Genomic DNA, 21212 nt, shown 5'->3' on the forward strand with positions numbered 1-21212 from the left:
TGGGGAGAGCCCATATTAATTTGGACAGAAGACAAGTGTGAGACATAAAGATCGATCTAACAACGTCAGCGAATCAAATAGCTCTAAGATACTCACCTTAAGGCCCTAAAGGGATAGAACCCTTAAGCAGAAAACAGACAGAGCTGAAGCATGGAGTGCTGAGAGTCATCTTAGGAAGGGAAACATTTTCCAAGTGAATAATGCCTTATAAAGTGACCTCTGCTTTTGGAAATAATTTAGTAGCATGTGCTTGTAAGCATTTAAAAATATTTAATGCAAAGGTCTGAAGTTTATTGTACATGCAGAATATTGTCAAGATAATATCATTTGCAACTTTGACAGTGTTATAAGACTAATGCTGTTTAGAGTGCATTGCTGCATGTTTTATACAAGAATATATGATAAAATTTCCAATATAATATTTTAATTATTTTAAATACAGTTTATAACATAACAATGAAGGGAATAATAATGAAAAGGAATTTGGATAAAATTATAAACTAGTCTTGTGTTCTGTAAAAGAGTTTTAAGTTGAATAAAACAAAGAGCACACTGTTTGATTGTAATCTGTAATCAATATTTTTAAAAAATCAGGATACTAGTCTTGAGATATGCCCCTGCAAAAAGAAGAGAGAAGAACCATGTGAGGTTTGGGAAACTGGGTTCTGCTGGAAGCTTTCACCACCATTCACACCATTTTTGTAAATATTGCTGGAAAGAAATCTGGTGTTATTATAATCACATTTTGTTCATCAAATATAAAACAATATTCCCCATGCTTTGTTAGCCAGAATAATCATATACTAACCACAGTGAGTTACCCTTTCTTATTAAGAGGATGATTTTTGAAAAACCAAGGCAGGTTATTTTTGGAGTTCTTTGGAGGGGACTTAATTGTCCCAGCAATTTGGAAACTATTGGTATTTTCTTGATGGCCTCATACCTTCCTCTTTTTTCTTAACCAAATGGAAAGCTTGTAAACCTAAGTCCATTTCTCAGATCAAAGTACATGTCACTAGTACTTAACTGATATCATAGGTTGCACAAAAATCATCTAGCCTTCAACAATCTATAAGCAACAATATCTGGAACTAGGGACATAATTTCATGGTTCTAATGTAAATGGGAAAAAATCATATTGAGCCAAAAGACAAGTAATAAAATCAATGCTTGAGGTGAGAAACTTTCTGGGATTTAGTAAGGACCGTATAAAAATGCAAAGATTAAAAAATATAAAAGCATAATGAAACTAAGACCCTACTTAAATTTTGGACTCTATCTTCTTTTCCTCACCTTAATCTCAACCCTGAAGGAGAAAAAGACATAAAAGGAGACTCCATGAGGAAATTATAAAATAATATTATAAAATCATAAAAGTTTCTAGATTAAAAAATATGCTAGTTGTTATCTGGAGAGAAGTCTCAGTAGTTAAGTGAGTTATTGCTCTTGAAAAGGACCCTTATTTAGTTTCCAGCTCCCACATGGTGGCTCATAACCATCTGCAACTCCAGTTTCACAGAATCCTATGCTTTCTTCTGACTTGTGGTAGGCATGTATATGGCAAAACACTTATCCACATTATATAAAATAAATAAATGAGGAGGGTTCCTATTGCAGAAGCGTCTCATCTGTGCATTTAATTCTGAGGCCATATTATCACAGTTTTTTTTTAGTGCTCCACATACATGTACCAAATACTTTAAATATGTATTTTGTTAGTATATATCATAGGGTGCTAAAAGTACATTTTGTTTGTGAAACTGATTGTGAATAATTCATTATAGAACCAAAAAATGATCAGTTTTTATGACAATGTTGAATAAAGTCACCTGACACAAGTCATTTATTAATTTTAGGGAGTTCAGTTTGTCTAATGTTTTACTCTGTCTTAGCTAAACATAAATACAATAATATTGCCTGAAAACATTTTATCTTTTTCCAATTTGAATGAACTTTATTCATGTCACATGCCTTACTGAATTTGGTAGGACTTTCAGTTCAGTGATAACCAGGAGATGTGAAAGCTAATCTTATTGCTTGGGAGAAAAGCTTTCACATCATTTTATATGTGTGTGACTATAAAGCATAAGGTATATTCATATATTATATCCATGTTAAGAATACAACATATAATATATCTTCTCTGTTATTGCAATATATTGATCTTTTTAAACATTCATATTAATTATGATATAATTATATAGATGTTGATTCATATATTCATTAGATTAGTATTAATTTATTAATATATTAGACAGTCATGATTCCCAATTAATGCACAGGAGGAACTTTTTCACACTTACTGAGAAATTTTATAATTGATGTTGATTATTTGAGGTTTTCAGAATTTCCATTTATTATAATAACATAAAATCTTTTCTCCCTGCTTTTGTGATCAACTTGAAGTTCACTTCTAAGGTGTATGACATAACATATTTTCTTTCACAATAAAGTGTTACTCATTTCGGCCAACATGATTAAGTTGCCTGTATACACTTTTCAGGCTTTTTTGTTTTGTTTTTCATTTAGGATTTCTGCTTCTTAATGCAACTAGGATAAGCATGCCTTAGAAGGTGATTTAACTGGCATAGCACGTTTTATAAACATGATTTGTTAATACCATGTACTTTGGTGAGTACATGAATATTATATTCTGCCACACTTAATCAGTCTAAGTGTTTGATTTCTTAGGTGTATTGATTTGTTTATTTATTCTAAAAGTAAAGAATATCCAAGTATTATTGTTACAAAAACCAAAAATAGCCATACAAAAAGAAAAAGTGCAAGTCATATTCAGTTGTTTTTTTTTTTTTAACGTCAGATCTGTTTTGTTATGAGACAATACTGACGGGCTCTGCAGAGAGTTCAAGAGTTGTAAAGTTAAAGGCCTGAGCTCATTTTTGTCTCTTCTAAGATTTAAAAGATAAGAGCCATTCCTGTATAAACCGGAACGCAAATTTTATATTATCTGGAAGAGAGTCTCTGTCTAAATTGAATTAATGATGATGATACTTCTGACTTACTTTTTTTTTTCTTTCACAGGAAAATACTTTTATTTTATAGGCAGATGATTTTAAATGAATTTTCAGTCACCCCCAAGCATTTACAGTCTATATTAAACCTGCGTGTTCTTTTAGAGTGAATTAGTTGTATGTTTGTATAAAAGCCAAATGACTACTCTGTGCTAATTACACAGAAACTAATACAGTCTCTTCCTTCCCAAGTTACTTTAATGAATAAGTAGACATCATTTCTAAACATTTGCACTTTTTTTTTTCTGATAAAATTGTAAGCTTCTAATTTTGCAGCTTTAAAAGCTCTGGAATTATGAGCAATGCATTCTCTGTCTTGTCTTTCTTTTCCTTCCTCTCTCCTTTGCCTCCTTCATGCATACTTTTCTTTCTCATTTCCTTTTCTCCAGTTTTCTCCTGCTTGTCACCTTTGCTTTTTCTTTTTATCTGGTTCTTTCCCTCACCAAATCATATTTTCTCTCCCTTCCTTTTCTTTCTCCCCCTTCCTCTAAACATTTGTAGGCAACAGTACAGATGAGTTGTGTTCACACGCACCAATGCATGCATTTATGAACACACAACCTTTTATAATCCTTTATTCAAAGGGAGAATGAACTTTACTAACATGCATGGATTTTCAGAAGCTGTCCTTAAGATGAGAGGAGAAAAGTTTTCTGTCTTTATCCTATGTATCACTAAACAGGAATCACACTTAAGTTTCACCTAATTAGAACCATTGGAGTCATAATGCTATTTATAGTGACACTAGTATTTTCTAACGAACTTCCAATTTCACTTTCCTCTTTTCCTTTATTCTTAACATACTGGACTCTGTCATTCTGAAGCCTTTTGAGATTATTATATTTGCTTCTTTCTGGCAGTAATAACTAACTGCATACAGATTTTCACCATCTTAATAACAAATTCTATTTTATGAAGTTTATACTATTCTCAAGTTTGTGGATACTCTTAGAATCAGGCAGTACATTTGTAAAAATTGTGCCATCTCTTTAGTTTATCTATATTTATTTTACTGGGAGGAAAAGTTTCCTAGAAGCTGTTAGTTTGTCATTATGAGAGTAAAGTGAAGATGCTCCACTGAATCCTGACTCAGGTACATGATGATGACAACAGCAGGCCTCTGATTGTTCTCTAAGTCCAGTTAGAGTGAAACATGAATCCACCCAGTTCACCTAATGTTGCATGTAGCTTACAAAGGTCACTGTGATAATCATCAAAATAAGATGGTTACAGATTAGAAAAATTGTGAGTCTCTTTTATAATCTCATTATAGGCAGACAAACTTTAAAATATTTCCATAAATTTTCCTCAACCCTTTTTAATTTTTCCCAGTAACACTTCCTATAGAAAAATAAATTCAATTGTTGCATAGTAAGCAAAACAAAAACAAAGGTAAATGAAAAATCCCTACTCTTTTTAACTAGCTTTAAAGAGATCGGATATTTCACTGCACTGAGCCTTACCTTGGCCCTCTTGTTTCATGGGTTGCATGCTCCGCATGTCTGATACTCGTATGCTGGACGGTCTTGTACTAACCCATTGCTGCCCCAGCACCTAACTGTGTGATATGAAGGAATGTAGAAAACAGGAGAAGCATTGTCACTGAGTCAGCTGCACGAAGAAGTAACGCGTGTGAATGTACAGTATCGGGAAATCTATGAAAGATCCAGTCTATTTCTCCCAAAAGACTCTGTTCCAAGATACAAGGAGAATTCAGTTCTTGTTGGCAGGCCTCCATGTCAGTTTGGAAGCAGTAAAAAAACGACAAGACAGGCTTTTCAATGTCTTTACCCTTAACACTTAAGTAACTTTAAACATTTTTTATTTCACCCTGTCTTAAAGACCGAGAAAGTGCTAGTCATTCCCAAGGGATTGTTTGCATCTAAGTTTTGTAGTCGGGATGTAGTTTAAGAATGAATTAAAAATGAATTCAGCCATTCATGACATGCTGTATCTGTTCCGAGTAAAATTTTGAGGAAAGGCCATCTATCTTTTAATGGAGCAGATGACTTTACATGATATTATACCAGGAAGGGCATAGAATCCCAGCAGATGATGCAATTATGTATAAAAATGAGTGTTATTAAATAATGCACACTTTTAATATGGAGAAATTAGGTCATTTTCCCACTCCTCCCACAAATATTCAATCTTAATATCTGTGTAATGAAACAACATAGATAGTGTTATCCATCCTGGTACTAATGGATAACGCCAGTTATGACAGGTTCATTGTTTACTTTAACAGGTAATTTGTGGACCGGAATCATTTAATTGTTCTGAGTACATAATTACATGTCAGCAATTTCCAATTTAATTAAAATGTACAAATCTGAAGATTAAGGGAATTTTTGAATTATTAATCATTTTTCCACTAGGAAATCTTGTTGCTCTGCAGGAGATTTGTCCAGTGTACAACTATACGTATTTTTTTTCCTTCTCGTTCACAGACAGACAATTTTCCCGCAGAGCCCAATTACATGGGCAGCAGGCAGCAGTTTGTTCAAAGGTAAGGCCTATTAAATAACTTTCTCGGCTTCTCCATTTGCATTTGTGTCAAAATTGCTTTGCAAGAGACTACGCTGCAGGTTTAAACTGGTCGAGACAACACTCTCTCCTCTTTTTCTTTATATGTATTTCAGTAGCTCCACGTTTAAGGACCCAGAAAGAGCCAGCCTGAGAGACAGTGGGCACGGGGACAGTGATCAGGCTGACAGTGACCAAGACACTAACAAAGGCTCCTGCTGTGACATGTCTGTTAGGGAGGCACTCAAGATGAAAACTACGTCAACTAAAAGTCAACCACTTGAGCAAGGTGAGTGATGCCTTCCAGTGCTTCCCACGTGTAAAGCTTAAGCCATCTGCATAAGTCTATCGGTACTAGAACAGCTTTTTGTCACAGTGGACTAGACTGTTGATAACCTATGAGAGAAAAGTGTGAAGCCCACGGTGATCCTCAACTGCAAAGCTTTTCCTTATCACAGACACAACGGGCAGTGCCCATAGACCTTCTTAAAATGGGAACTTGTCTCTTCACACTAAGTCTGATTTTACAGATATTTCCTAACCTGGTCGAATTTGGGTTTGACTAACAAGGAATATTTGGCATGCACCATCTTAATAATTAGGAACATTATCTTATCATTATATATTATTAAAATTGGAAAACAATTTTAGATTAAAGAACTTGATACCGATTTTATATTTCTTATCCATGCTGGCTTATTTTTAACATTGATTATACTTTCAAAATAGATTTTCAAGAATGCAATAATACTTGAGATTTGGCTGCTCTGAATTTACACTTATATGTTCTCATAGACATCAAATAAACATAAATTTGTTTACACTGATATAGATGAAAAAGAAATATAAGGTATTATGTATGGATTACACTTCTAAATGATTATCTTCAGTACATTTCATATAACTTCATAGTAATTTTGATGTTTTAGTTATTTCAGATACTATAAGACATTTGCTAATGATTCCTTCACAGGCAACTAAGATACTCTCCTGTGTAAGACAATGTAGAGATTTTAATGCTGTTTTATATACATTGAAAAGAATTGTCCATAAATAAAATTTTATAAATATATGCTAATTAAATTACTTAAATATTGGTCTTCAAGATATCAACAATATTTATGTCTGTTTAAGATATGCTAGCATAGATCCTTCTAGTGAGAGAGAACACTTAAGGGCATGTAGCGTCTAGATCATTAGTGGTGGTTCTTGCAAAATAAGTTTTTGTCTGCATTGCAGTATTTAGGGATTTTTCAAATCATAATGAAACTTCAATATATACATGAATCCACCTACCTGTCAAAATGTCTATGCCTACTTATTTAGATACATTCAAAACCAAAGGAAATGCATATTCAGCATAGAACAAGAAATAATTGTTCATCCCCCAAAATGTTATTGTATTTAAGGATGAGCTCACATAAATCCTGGTTTAAATAATAAGGTTTAGATGAATGGCTATTTCTACATATTCACCATAACAGCAGGCTGGGTGGAGAAATAACACTGTCTTAAAACTTCTTCTCATTAGAAGCAAATAGAATACTTCCTTAGTATGCTATACTTCCTAGAGCCATGGATGATTACCTGAATCATGTAATTGATTCATTACTTAAATGAATGATGGTAGACTTAAATGGTGATGGTAGACTACGTCTCAACAATTTATATAAACATTTGAGGCACATTTTACTACTGGATTTCATTATATGAGTGCACAGCACAAAACTGACCCATTTGCATGTGTGGTGAATAAGGAGTTCAAGAGATAACACTGGAAATATAGTTTTCAAGGTGATAAACACTAAATAAAGTTCATATAGGTTGTGATATATTTGTAAGGTATTTGTTAATAATAAGCCTAACAAAAAACACAGGAACCACTGCAAACATTAACTCTGATTCCTTTCTTAATCCATGACAGTAGTGTATTTGGTATATTTTCTCATATGGAAAATGAAATATCTAGCTAATCATGCTTGAAAATATAAATTATATTAAAATACTGCCTTCAATTTCTATATCAAAAAATAATGCCTTAGGACTATGACTTTCGTTCTTAAAAGAAGGTCCAAGTACTCATACATTTCAATGGCCATTACTCATGACACAATTGCTATAACAAGAGTGAGGTTGCTGATAGTAATGTCTCTTGTAAAGAACGTCATTTGTACACAGTGCTGTGAAATTCACAGGAAAGCTTCATGATCTGTAAGGTAGACTTAGGAGATCTGTGATTTATGCAGGAGAGAACACTGACTTGTTTTAAAAAGATAATAAGTTTAGCTCTAATATTTCCTCTATTTGTTCATCTATTCATTTCTTTTATTCGTTACTTCACTAAATATCTATTTCAATATAAAAAATGTTTTAAAATATAACAAATGACCCTGGATGCTGACTGCAAATAATCATTATGTAATTAGTACAGCTGAGATCTCTCTCTTCTCAATCTATCTTATCTGCCTGTCTCTCTGATGTATATGTATGTCTGGTTTTTTTCCAGCTATTTAGATTCAGAGAACAGAATTAGAATTTACTATGTTTTTACTACTAAGCATATATAATGGAAACTTTATTACAACATAAGACAATTTGACCTGAAATATCTTTGAAAAACATTCTCCTTTTATCTTACATAAGAAAGTAAAAGTTATTAGAACTTATCAACTTGCCGAAGAGACTAAAGCTTAATAACAGGATTATATATGAGAAGAGGTATATTTTCTATAAAACTTTTCCTCTAAATGGAAGAAATTTGTTTCTGTGGCCATTTTGATTCATGTTGATTGATTTGATGAAGTATCAAAAAAAACATTAATGAATAAGTTAATACCTGAGTTGATGTTTGCTGAGCTAGGGAAGGAAATCAGACCTGGTATGGACCGATTGAGCATGAGACACTCACTTTATTTATTTAAGTATTATCCATTTAATCTTATGCATTTATTTTCATAGCACTTACCAATAGCTAAGTCTTACTGCTCACTCTAATGAATGTGTGTACTTTTGATGCATGCCAGTTGTAAACAATGAAGGCAGAACTTGAAGAAAAACTGTATAGGACATCAAAAATATGCTTTTAGAGCCGTCATTTTCATCTGTGTTTCATACAGTTTACATGATGAACACTTTATTCAGAAGAAATTGGGAATGCTGGGCAAGTATATTGTTGTTTTCTTGGTCAATATATTCTGCTAATTTAGTTGAAAAGCATCACGACAGGCAGTGCCACAAATACTTGAGTGAACACGTGTAGAAGACAGCTTTCTTTACTAATGATGACAGCCATGTCCAAATAACGATCTCATGAAGAGTTCAAATATTAAATCCTAATTTTCAGTTCACCCAATAATGTCTAAAGAAGACTAGAATAGAAATTACATAAAAACAACTTATTTACTTCTTTGTCTTACAAAATTTATGATACTAATTTATGTGACTCGAGTTAAAAATCATCACCATATTCTATTTTATTTTATTGTGTACTTTTCGTTGGATTATTTTCTTGTTTAAGGGATGTATCCTTAAAAAATAACATTTTATTTCTTAATTATATTATTTCAAACTCATAAATGAAAAGAAATTTCAAAAAACATTCTTCATACTTTCAACGATAATAATGATTTCTTTCTGAGATGACTTAGACTTCTTGAGATTTTGTCTTAATTAATTTAAATGATACTTTTTTTCTCCACTTTGGTGGAGTCAATTTTTTTCATCCATCCAATTCTGATAGTTCTGTGTTTTTGCTGCCATCAGCTTAATACCAAATAGAGAGGATGAGTATGCATTGCCCATTATTTTAGCAAAAGTACTTGAAAGGATTCAGCAGCTAATTGAAGGTGTGATGTATTATACGGCAGTTGACGATAGCTTTAAGGATTTTATGTTAATAAAACCTCCAGGAGAAATAAGCTATTTTAGTTTTGTTTACCATGCTTTAAAAAATTCTTAAAGAATGTACTTAAATTCTTTTTATTTTGACTGCATTTTGTACCTTCCTTCTGCATTTGTTTAATATATTTAATATATTTTTCATGTGCCCTTTCAGAACTATCAATCAAATAATACAGGTATAAAAGTGAGGGGATGCATAAATGGATGACAGACAGATAAGCAATTAGGCATGCAAAACAAGCTAGTACAAGTTTAATAGCAAATCTGCTTAGTAAGAGCAGTAAATATTACTATTATTCTCAATAAGCCATTTTATGAAGAATAACAAGAAATTGACCAAATTTTCCTTTCATTGATTAATATTTTAGTATTAAATTACTTATATCAAAGGCCAATAAAGTACATACAGTGTTGGTTTTATTGTAAAGGTGAGCCACATACAGATTTGCTAATAATAAATCTCTTTCAAGAGCTTTTGAAGCAAATTTAGATTTATGTTTCACAATACTAGTCACTCTTTGATTTCTTCAAAGAAATATTTACCTTTGGATTCTATCCATTAGACGTCTTATAAATGGCTTTAATGTTAAAAATAAGGTTTTTTTCATCTCAAATGATTTGTAAACATTATCTAGAGGAGAGTCATTTTGTTTGGTTCCTGAATAAATAAACGGATGTCTTCATAAACACTTGCTAGTCACGTGCCTGCCTGATGTAAGTTTTGAATTTTCCAAGGATAAACAATACATGTGATTTTTTTTTCATGACTCACTGATGCCAAATCAGGAGAAGCTATCAGAAAAGAATTTTGTTTTGCGATTTTATTGGGAACCTGCTCTAGAGGTGGCAGGGTCCACATCACAGAATATAAGACCTTGTTGGGAGAAGTCCAGCTGTACCAGGTATCCAGTTATTCTTCTGCTTCCTAGGTGCTGTTAGGATGTAATTTGTTCTCATAGCTCATTTTAGAAGACACTTCCACAAGTTGTCCTAATATATGGATATTCTATCCTTTTTCTACTTATAGAAATCTTGCCTTGTTAATCTGCAGTCTACTAAGACAGACCTCAAACCAGGCAGTGACGGTGCACACCTTTAATTTTAGCACTTGGAAGACAGAGACAGGCAGAGCTATATGGAGTTTGAGCCCAGCCTGATCTACAGAGCTAGTTCCAGGACAGTCAGGGCTATACTGAGAAAGTCTGTCTCAAAAAAACAGACAAACAAAACAAAATTTTAAAAAAGCAGACTTTACAATAGACTCCTTGATCAAAGCAATTATTAAAATTTCACAAAAAACTGAGACTAAAAATGTCTTAATTTGATACAATTTATTCCATTGTGCAAGCTTAATTGTGTCAATAATTGACTTTCCTTTCCCTAAAGAACATTTTAAAAACTTCAGAAACTAAAGTTACTGTTTCTTGTCTGTTTCATTTGGTATTTGAATTTCTCTTGTGGGCTCTCTAATCAAAGTACATCTAGGTACTTAAGATATTATTAAGATATTAAGTAACTTGCCTTTGTTTTCTGATTTTTCAGTTTTGTTGAGACTGATCCTTATCCTATCAAATCACCTACCTTAATTTCCTGAATATAACTGTATTTTCACTCTCTTGTCAATTATATCCACAAAGAAGACAGTTTAGGAAGTCTTTAACATGCCCTTTGCCACAGAGAACTAGTCAGGGAAGCTGTAATGGAAACAAGAGGTGGAGTTAAGGCTATTGCTCACCTAGGCAAAGACAGAATCCAAATTCAGATTTGGGTAGATTATTAAACCAGAGGAATAGGAGTGAAACATATTATCTAACCTACTTCCAAAATTCTCTCCAACAGGGAACTATAGTCAGGCCAACAAACCTGCATTCTCAAGTGTTCTGTGTTCTTATTTCTGTAGTTCTGACTTATAACAAGACTGCTTCCTCTTCTGAAACTTTCCCAGGGGCGCAGAAGCAAATCCACTTCCGCACAGCAAGAAGAGGTCATGACCTAGTCCATCCTCTTGGCAGCCACTTACCGATCTATGATGCTAATAGAAAGAATGCTGCTATAAACTCATTAGCAATACATTTTTCTTAGAAAGGAAATTGAAAATTATTGTTTTGTATGAAGAGGGAAAAGAAGCCATGGAATATTTAATGCTTGAAAAAAAGTCATGTACAAAATTTCAAAGACATTGCTTCCTCAAAGGAGACATTTTAAAAATTCTATTATTTGCCAAGACTTGCAAGGACTTTACACTCATGTAAAATTTTTCTGATACCATTTCTATTCTCTACCTTGTTAGTATAAATAGTCCACATTTCTTGGCTGCCTTCTAGGGATTTCAGCGTTCACATGATCTTCTTTTATGTAGGAAAAATAGAAAACATCCAGCCTACTGTGGACTTTATGCTTTGGCTTTGTTTGTTTACTCGTATAGCTGTGCTGTAGTTCAGTGAGCTAAGTTTCAGGGACCGCCTTTCCTCAGTGATGTTATCTGCTTCTAGTCTCCAGCAGCTGATATCACACAGGCGAGGTTCATTCTCTTATATTTTTGCTTATTCTAAACACTCCTATGAATAGTGGAAAGACTGATGATAGAGTCAATGTCATTTGTGAATGTTTTCTTTTAATATATATATATATATACATATATATATATACATATATATACATATGTATATATATATATATATATACCTTTTCCTAAAGAACCCACTCGCAAATTGAGATCAACTACTTCTATAATCTAAAAGGAAAGCCTCCCTTATTTTAGAATTATTATACTTCGCAAACAACAGGGGAAAGGCAAAGATCTACTTTTTGTGGGTTTTAAAAATATTATCTTTTATTAATATTCAGTATACTTTTTTGAAATTAAGAGTATGACTTTCAACTGCAAGCATTCACCAGAAATGTTACCTTCTCTGTTAATTTATCAGAAATAAAATAAATTTGCTTAATAAATAGATATAAAATTCCCCCCCATGAAATTTTGCATTTCTTAACTTTGATAACAAAACTCCAGCATAGAGGTTTTCTGATATTTAATCAAAGTGGCACTATCAATCATTAAGTTTAGAAGAAAGCTTTCATGTGGAGTCCTGCTTTTGTGAGAAGACAGATCCTCTAGAAGTCATTAGAAGCAGCAAAGGTAGTACCTTCAGTTTTACAAGTTTTCTAGGCTTTAGCTCTTTCTATTCTACACTGTCCTTCTTTAAGACACAATTGAAAACTCAGTCCCTAATGGTCACATGAGACCTTCTATTTCTTGTGAATGTGAAGATTTAAGTAGTCAAACTTTACAACTTGATTGTGGATTACATGGCATATTACTGTATGAAACTCCCGAGGGATAATGACACGTATTGTTCTAGATGCAGTCATGGACAATACTGTACTATTTATTCCCAAAGACTAGGACTCTGTGCATTTCTTACTGTGCACAACAACTCTACTCTTCCCAACTTTTGGTCTGACATAGAGGCATGGTGCATGCAGAGGGGTTTTCATTCGTTGGCTTACTCATCCTGTTAATAAAGACGAACTCTGCTAACGGGTAAGAGGATGTGTTAAGGTCCAGACTGAATCCTCAAAATCTTACACTATTGAAGAGAATTTGGCATAGAAACTATGATATCAGAGAAATGCGATTGGTTTTTCCACGAAGAGTGAAATTTTGGAAGGAATTTAATCCCATCCAGATTAAAGACTGTGAAGGTTTCTGAAGTAGAAGGCGTCTGGGCAAATCCTTCTGTTAACCTGGCAGAGTGAAGCTGGAGGAAGGGAGGCGACAGGACACTCTCAGAAACACAGATGAAATCGAGCAATGTGTGAAACGTTGCTTTTAGGAGCAGGTGGGAAGGACAGTGGGAGTAGGAGCGGCAGATGTGAGACCGGGGAGGTGGCTGGAAGCCCAGTGACGTGAAGCATGATGGGGGAACACTGCATCATCAGGAGGTAGCGGTTCAGACTTTCATTTTAGAGAACCTTTTGTTTCGTTTTGTTTTGTTTTCTGTGGTTTGTTTTCTGGCAATGTCTTGGGAGACAGGAAGACAGCTAGGATGGGAGGAAAAAAAGACAGTTTAGTCATTGATGAGATAGCAGAAATGAACACAGAAGAAGATTAAGAAGTTTTTGGTGCTTGCATTAGAGCTATAACAAATTATCATTCAATTTTTGTGACCTACTTAAAAGCTCAGTACAGCAAACATTTCAGTGTTACATTTCTCTAAATGATCAATGCTTCTTTTAATAGAAATTAGTAAATAGTTAATTAGATGAGACTTTATATTCAGTCTCAACAGTGTCACCTAAAAATAAATAAAACCTTTCAGACATTATAGAGAGCCTTCCTAGAGCAGGATGGTAGTTTAAACTCAGTAAATTGTTTAAGTTTATGAGTGTGACTTCTGGGACTCAGTAGGCAATTATTCAGATTGCTAAAGTGGTGAAGAAAGGGTGAATTTACCCGGGAAATACTTACACTGGACATAGTTTAGAAACATTTGAGACACTAACATGGAATTATCAGTGCAAGCCTATAAAAAATTTCATTTGGCAATCAGAGAGGTCGAGATATATCTAAACAGGAAGACATTTGGATAACTTATGTTTGAATCCAGTTAACTTGCTGAGAATTTCTGTTGGAAAAGAAACATGAACCAGATTAGAATCTACAGAACTCAATATTTTAAACTTCAGAAGACATAGAATCAAATAATCATTTCCCTAGGAAAGGAAACGATGACATGTGTTCTGGGTGACTCCAACATCTGGGGACATCAACTCAAATGATTTAACTACAGCCTAGGGTTTTCAGAACTTGACAGTTACATACAATTGGTAATCAAGTCAAATCAATACATTGAGTCAGGCAATGCTGTTTTCTTCAAAAATAAAATGATACCGATATGATTATATTTTATGGGTCACTAACTAAATTTGGACTCAGTTTGAAATGTGTGATTTAGCATCCTGGCCTTATGGGCACCAATTACGCTTTCTTTTGAAGAAAGGGACAATCATTGAAATACTACACTTGGAATTTTTAGCACCTCTTTTCGTTGTGTGCACTGCCCAGCAAGAACTGCTCTAGCTGCTGTGTTGACTCCTTGGTCAGAATTTAAGGCGTCTCTGGTATGTGGAAGTCACTCTTTCAAACAGGAAGGACCGAGGAGAATAAGCAGATACTCCAACTCACACAGAACTTGATTCCCGTGAAGATGGTATTTTCTTGTGACTTCCCCGATATTGTGGAACCTATAGAATAAGTGAAAAGAGTAGATATTTCCACACTTAAGAGAATGTGACAAATAAGGATTGTAAATTGAGGGTTGTAAGGCTTGCAGAATGGGCCACACCACCTTGACAGTTGTTTAATATAATTTAAACAAAAAAGAATTTGGTCTAAAATTTAAAGGATGAACACGACTTTTACTCTGAGAGATTATATCAGCTCCATGAGTCATATAAACCGCCACTCGATATGCAAAATACATTCAGCCTTGAGGGATAAGGAAGAGTTTAATGTATTTAAAAGAGAAGGGGCAGGAAGAAGGAATTATCAGTCACAACAGGAAGTTAAAGGTCACTAAGGAAAGGTGGGGGATGTTGGATAGGAAGACACATTGTCTTAGTGGCTGAAAATAGTAAAGAAGAAACAATGTGAGACACTAGGAAACTCCTCCAAAATAAGGCTCACAGAGAGGCTTTCCTCTGAAAACCAGCAGGTCACAATTGATTTCCCTAACAACAGCCATGACAGAGTTTTCAAAAATAAAATAAAGAGGAGCGTCAGAAGCATGTACCATGGAAGTGTGGCCAGAAATCGGAGGCCGTGTTTCTGCCTTTGGAGAGACAGCAAATACTAGGGAAGGGGAGGCAGCAGCCCAGTGGGTATGGAGAGAAAGACAGCTAAGAAAGAAAACCCCACAGTGGAAAATACTATGATTATTCAAAGTGAAACTGTGATGATGTAAGAGCTCTAATCAGAAGGACACAAATGAAGCACTGGATTAGAGACAAAATACTTGTTGAAATAGTAGGGTTTCGAAGAAACTCTCTGTCTTTAACAGAGAGAAAGAAGAGACAAATTTGGCAAGGTGGAAGTGAAGCTTTAAAAGAAACGCTGTTCATAATAGGTGTTTCTAAATCTTCCCCATAATGTCTAAGGCAGAGTTGATCTTATTTCATTCTGCTTCCTGGAACATTTGTTATATAAGTGACAAGCAGATCTGTGAAAACCCAGAAATAATCAGGGAATTACAAAAGAGTCTGAGATGAGGTATTCATCTGTCAAAACAGGGGGACTATTGTGTTATACCTGTTAAGAAAAATGTCGGAAAATTTGATACACCAAATCAGGCATATTAACATGCAAACTTCATTTTTCAATCTCTTATCTTAGAAACTTTTAAAAGCTGATATCGTGATATGCCTTGTAATTCCCAAAATAAGGTAGTTTCTGGAAATAAGAATTTTTCATAACTGCGAAAAGTAATATTTCCTCAACATATTATTAAAGATTGAGACCACAGCCTGTGGCAGCATCCTAACTCAACAACTGTGGTTTGTAGTGAAAAGCAGAAATATTTACACTAAATGGGGTGAATAAACAAAAAAAAATACTAATTCTAGTCAGTTTCATCTAATATGAGTATTTTTATTTTTAAATTGTGCATAAGGAATATATATACTTGTAGTGAATTTCTGTGCTATAGCCCTTTCTTCCTTAAATTCTTCACGATCTGCTATAATGTTGAGCACTCTAGTGTTACTATAATGAAAAGTTATCTTCCCCAGAGCAATTCTTGCAGCCATTGTGCTGTGAAATCATAGTAGACTATAGAGTTGAGGTCAGCATTGGGCTTAATAAAGGAAAACAAATCTGTTGCTTTGTAATAGTTTTAATATGATCAACATCTCTCTGTGGTAGGTTTAAGACAATATTGACCATCAAAATGGTTTAGCTATGGGATCATTCAGAGTAAAGCAGATAGAAATGGCCAGTCAGTAACAATAGCATATCCCCTGAAATTATTTTTTAACCATATATATATATATATATATATATATAATTGATTTGCCTCCTCTGGATTTTCTTTGCTTTGAGCTTTTGAAATTCATAAGGAGGAAGACATTAATGCTACTTCTTTTCTTTCTTTTTTTTTTCTTTTTGGTCTGGGCCTTGAGAATTTCCTTTCTAATTTTAATTGTTTTCTGTGTTTATTACACACTGTACAGGATTCTTTATATAGGCTGCAGAACTTTTTCTCCTACATGTTAATAATATTTAAAGAATTAAGAGCTGATGGCAAGAAATGCCCTGGAAAAATTTAATGTTTTATACAGAACAATTTCATGAGACATATAAGTATTACTGCTAAAATCAACATAAAGTAGATTGAATTTTAAGGAAGTTTCAATTAGATTTTAAAGATGGTTTTATGAGGCTATATATGAATTTTGCTCAGGGCTTATCTTATAAACTTTAGATAATATTTCTATAACTTAACATAGTAAAAAGTACTATAGAATTCATGGAGATGATATTCTGACATTCTACCTACAATGTCCTTAATCTTCCAGGATATAAAGATTGTATTCAGCAGGGCCGTGGTAGCGCATGCCTTTAATCCCAGCACTCGGGAGGCAGAAGCAGGCGGATCTCTGTGAGTTCGAGACCAGCCTGGTCTACAGAGCTAGTTCCAGGACAGGCTCCAAAGCTACAGAGAAACCCTGTCTCGAAAAACCAAAAAAAAAAAAAAAAAAGATTGTATTCACTTTTCTGTAGAAATAAATAGAGAATATGTTTGGAAAGACAGATTAAATTTTAGTAGTATCTTGATGTAGATACTTTGAGATAAAAAGTTACTTGACTATTTAAAGATGGAATAACCGTAGCATCAAAGAGCTGGAGATTTGGCAAGTGGTGGTATAGCCTAGGAACAGCTAACAAGCAGATATTCTTTACCTGAATTGTGTAGTGTAGAGATAGACTAAAACAAAGAAGCTGTTTGTAGTCTAATTGCAGAAAAGCTTTATTGCTATATTTTAGAGTATAAGCCTGATTTTATTAATGGTTAAAGAGTTTATTTTGAGACAAGATACTTGACCAGGTTTTAGTTTTAGAACTGCCCAGATTCGTGTTTAGAAAGAAAGAGTCCCATGGCCAAAGAGATCTCACAATAGGTTGCAAAAGTGTAGAGCTATCATTACTTCCCTTTTAGTTTTTGAATTTTAGTTGTGGCTTATAATTGCCTCATTCTAAACAATAAATAAAATACCTAATATATAACAAATAATCCAATATCATATAGTAGCTGATATTATTATATATTGTTGATAATACTCAAAGTGACCTTTTTATTTCATTTAGTCTTAAATACAAATGGTGCCCCTACCTTTATATATAAATATATACATACACATGTACATATATATGTGTATCTATACTTGTATCTATATCTATATACTTTCGTGTAGCTCATACTAGCCTAGAATTGTAAAATGACCCACTTGCCTCTGCTTCTTGATGGACAGGATTAAAATCATGTACCACCATGCCCACCTAGGCATGCAAATGTAATTTTAATGCTACTTTAGAAGGATTATAAGTTCGTAACATTTTAAATGTTATCAGATATTATAATCTGGTAGTAACAGGTAACTGAAAAGGAAAATATCAAAACAGAACATATAGAGGCATCTGCTTTGAAAGACTGCACAAAGCACCTTTCAACCAATAAGTCCTGCAGCAGTAGATGTGGGTGCAAAGGTGGTTTGCTGATTAAAACCCTGAGGTCAAGGGAGCCTGGCATGAGGCATTGCCCTTAGCAGAGCCTCAGTTCTTGTAGGATATGAGGCCTTAATCCTTACTTTTCATTCTAGTTACTTATTTACCAATTGCGATAATAACATGAAAGGCACATTTGAAAGCTAATAAGAATATCAATTCTAACTTAAAAATAGGTTATGACTCTTTAAGAATTAGAACTGATTTATTTCTGCCAACATAAATAGATTTATGAGGAGTAATTCCATATCATCTACAGTCAACTGACTCAACTCTGTCCATCATCATCATCATCATCACCATTATCATAATTCTATTAAATTATTTTGCTTAATACAAGTTACAAGGTTTCAAGTTTCTGGGTTTTGCTTGTTCCTTTGTATGCGTGCAATATCTCCACATGCAGAACCTCTTAGACTTGCATGGATGACACTTCTAAATTGAAGGAAATAAATAAAATCTGTTTTTAAAATATCACATGTATTAGGTTTTGCCATTGGCGGTATGATTAAGATTAACAAACTTCTCACAAATCTGTTGTATAAGTAAATTTCACTGCCCTGTTAGAGACTAGAATGTGTTATATTGTAGGCTACATGGATTGAGAAAACACAGCTTTAAAAACATACATAAAGTAATATAGATCATGACTGTTACCAATAATTAATGAATAAAGAGCTCATGCTTTTAAAGAGAGTCTTTGGAGAGTTTAGAAGCAGGAAAGAGGAAGGAGAAATGATATAATCTAAAAAATAAAAGAAAACAGTTAGAAAAACAAGAAAAGAAAATTCAAGATCTTCATGTCCCTGTTCAGTGCCAAAGGAAAAGAAAATGCAGCAAAAAAGGTGGTAACAGAACTTGGCTCAACTCTTTGTTCTGTCTACCCCAACTCTGGGAGAGTCAAAGCTCCATTTCCAACAGGAAATATCTCCAGCCAGCTCTTCATAATCCTCCCATCTACCCTGTCATTTCAATCTGCTACACACACAGGAATCCATTTTTCTCTTTTCTTTCCTCATCTCAACATCCATCTATCACTGGCGGTCAGGCCTGCTCAGTTTTGTAGAAAATGTCTCTAGTTTCTGACCCTGCAGTACCGCACTGCCTTGACTGTCAGCTTTATCTACTAGTATTTTTTCACGTGGGCTTAGTTTTTCTCCAGTCTAATTTCCAACCATTAAGAAGATGGGCATCTATCTCCTTGAGATATAAATCACATTATATATCTCCTCTAATTAACTACTAAAAACAGAAAAGCCAAACCAGAACAATGAAAACTTTAAACCTTATCAGCAGCATATTTATGTTACTCCCTGAGCATCACTTTAAATCAGAACTAGAGATTTCTCAAGTCCCCAGCTTAGGTTTCTCTCTGTCTCTCTCTGTCTCTCTCTGTCTCTCTCTCTCTCTCTCTCTCTCTCTCTCTCTCTCTCTCTCTCTCTCTCTCTCTCTCTGTCTCTCTCTCTCTCTCCTCCCTCCCCCTTCTTTCTTTTCCTTTTTGTTTTCTATATGCAGCCTTCTAATGATAAGATTTTTTTGCACTGATTTATTTTCTCCAATAGACTGCATGCACTATATGGTTTGGGGTGATTTCTCTGATCCTCCAGTGTGTTCTCCATGTCTACTAAAATAGCAGGAGAAAATAACAGGCCATAAAGCCGACTACTTACCAAGAATAAAGCATAGGGGCGGTAACAGATTTTAGAAAGCTGGAAGTCAATGGGTGAATAGAGGAGGATCTTGATTTTATTTATTCATTTATTGCCTTTTTATATTCTTGGGCCTCTTTTGTTTTTGTTTTGTTTTTTAAATTTTATTTTACATTCCATCCACTGTTTTCCCATCACTCCTCCTCCTCCTCCCCCTCTCCTCCCCTCCAGCCCACCCCCTATCCTTTCCTTTCAACCTGTAAGAGCTTCCATGGGAAGTCAACTAAGTCCGGTGCATTAAGTTGGGGCAGTAGCTTGATTTTATACAGAGGTCATGTTTATTCATTCTTCAGCTTCAGGGAAGCCAGTACTAATAGATACAATATGGAAGAGGGTTTTCAAAGAACTTAACTATGTAATTTCCCTATTTTCTTATTTAATATGTACAATTTCATGAGAAAGGCATTACTGTGTCAATTTTGAAGAGAAAAATACTAGAAAAAAGCTAGTCATTGAAATTTTGAGGATACAAACATAAAATTTTGTCAGGGTATCTAATTCTAATTTTATGGGTTTTCTATATTTATTTTACATTACAGCACAGTGCCTGTAACTCATATGTGCAATAGGGAAGGTTCTAAGCCAAAGTAACCACCCTGGAATACAACAACTAGGGAAGAGAGAAATTAAAGCTGGAGGACTTAGGTGTCAAATCCAGCATAGGATACATCCACAAAAATGGTCTTAAAATATGAAACAAAAGATGAAATAACATTGAAGCACTAAACAGAAAAGAAATAAAAAGAGAAAGTAAAGACATAATGTTACAATCATTTCCCCCAAGAATCAGAGAGATGGTCAGATGTTAACACTTTGTTAATGTGAGGCAAATGAATATTGTTGTTTGGCAAAAATAATATAAAGAGAACATTGTGACACAATAGGAATGGGTAAGAGAAATGGGAATGTGGCTGCCTTTACCTAATATGAAAGGACATTCTCAGAATATAATGTGTTCTTTTACATTTGATCCTCTGTAAATAATTTATATAAAGTATATGCAAAACATATAAATGATATAGACTCTAAAGTATTTACAAAAAGCAAGTAGAAAACTGACACATTTGGAAGAATATCCGCTTAAATTGATACTTAAAAGAGAAGACAAATCAGCAATATAAAAACTGGCCTGGGTCTGAAAAAGCCTGGGATAAAACCGGACTTGCTGAACATAGCAGACAATGAGGACTGCTGAGAAGTCAAGAACAATGGCAATGGGTTTTTGATCCTACTGCACATACTGGCTTTGTGGGAGCCTAGGCA

The 21212-nt window shown here is 34.1% G+C and overlaps 1 protein-coding gene across 3 annotated transcripts in view; it reads left to right on the forward strand.

Moving 5' to 3' along the window:
• The window catches only part of Pcdh17 (protocadherin 17), a 90915-nt gene that overhangs the window by 26981 nt on the left and 42722 nt on the right, over positions 1-21212 (forward strand). For 2 of the 3 annotated variants that reach the window (XM_026788698.1, XM_005366054.2), the window contains exons 2-3: positions 5483-5541; positions 5675-5847. In XM_026788698.1, coding sequence (XP_026644499.1) covers positions 5483-5541; positions 5675-5847 — 232 coding nt within the window. The remainder of the gene's footprint in view (positions 1-5482; positions 5542-5674; positions 5848-21212) is intronic. The other variant, XM_026788699.1, reaches the window with a different exon arrangement.

Source organism: Microtus ochrogaster, unplaced genomic scaffold, assembly GCF_000317375.1.
Source record: "Microtus ochrogaster isolate Prairie Vole_2 unplaced genomic scaffold, MicOch1.0 UNK6, whole genome shotgun sequence".
Lineage (NCBI taxonomy): Eukaryota > Metazoa > Chordata > Mammalia > Rodentia > Cricetidae > Microtus > Microtus ochrogaster.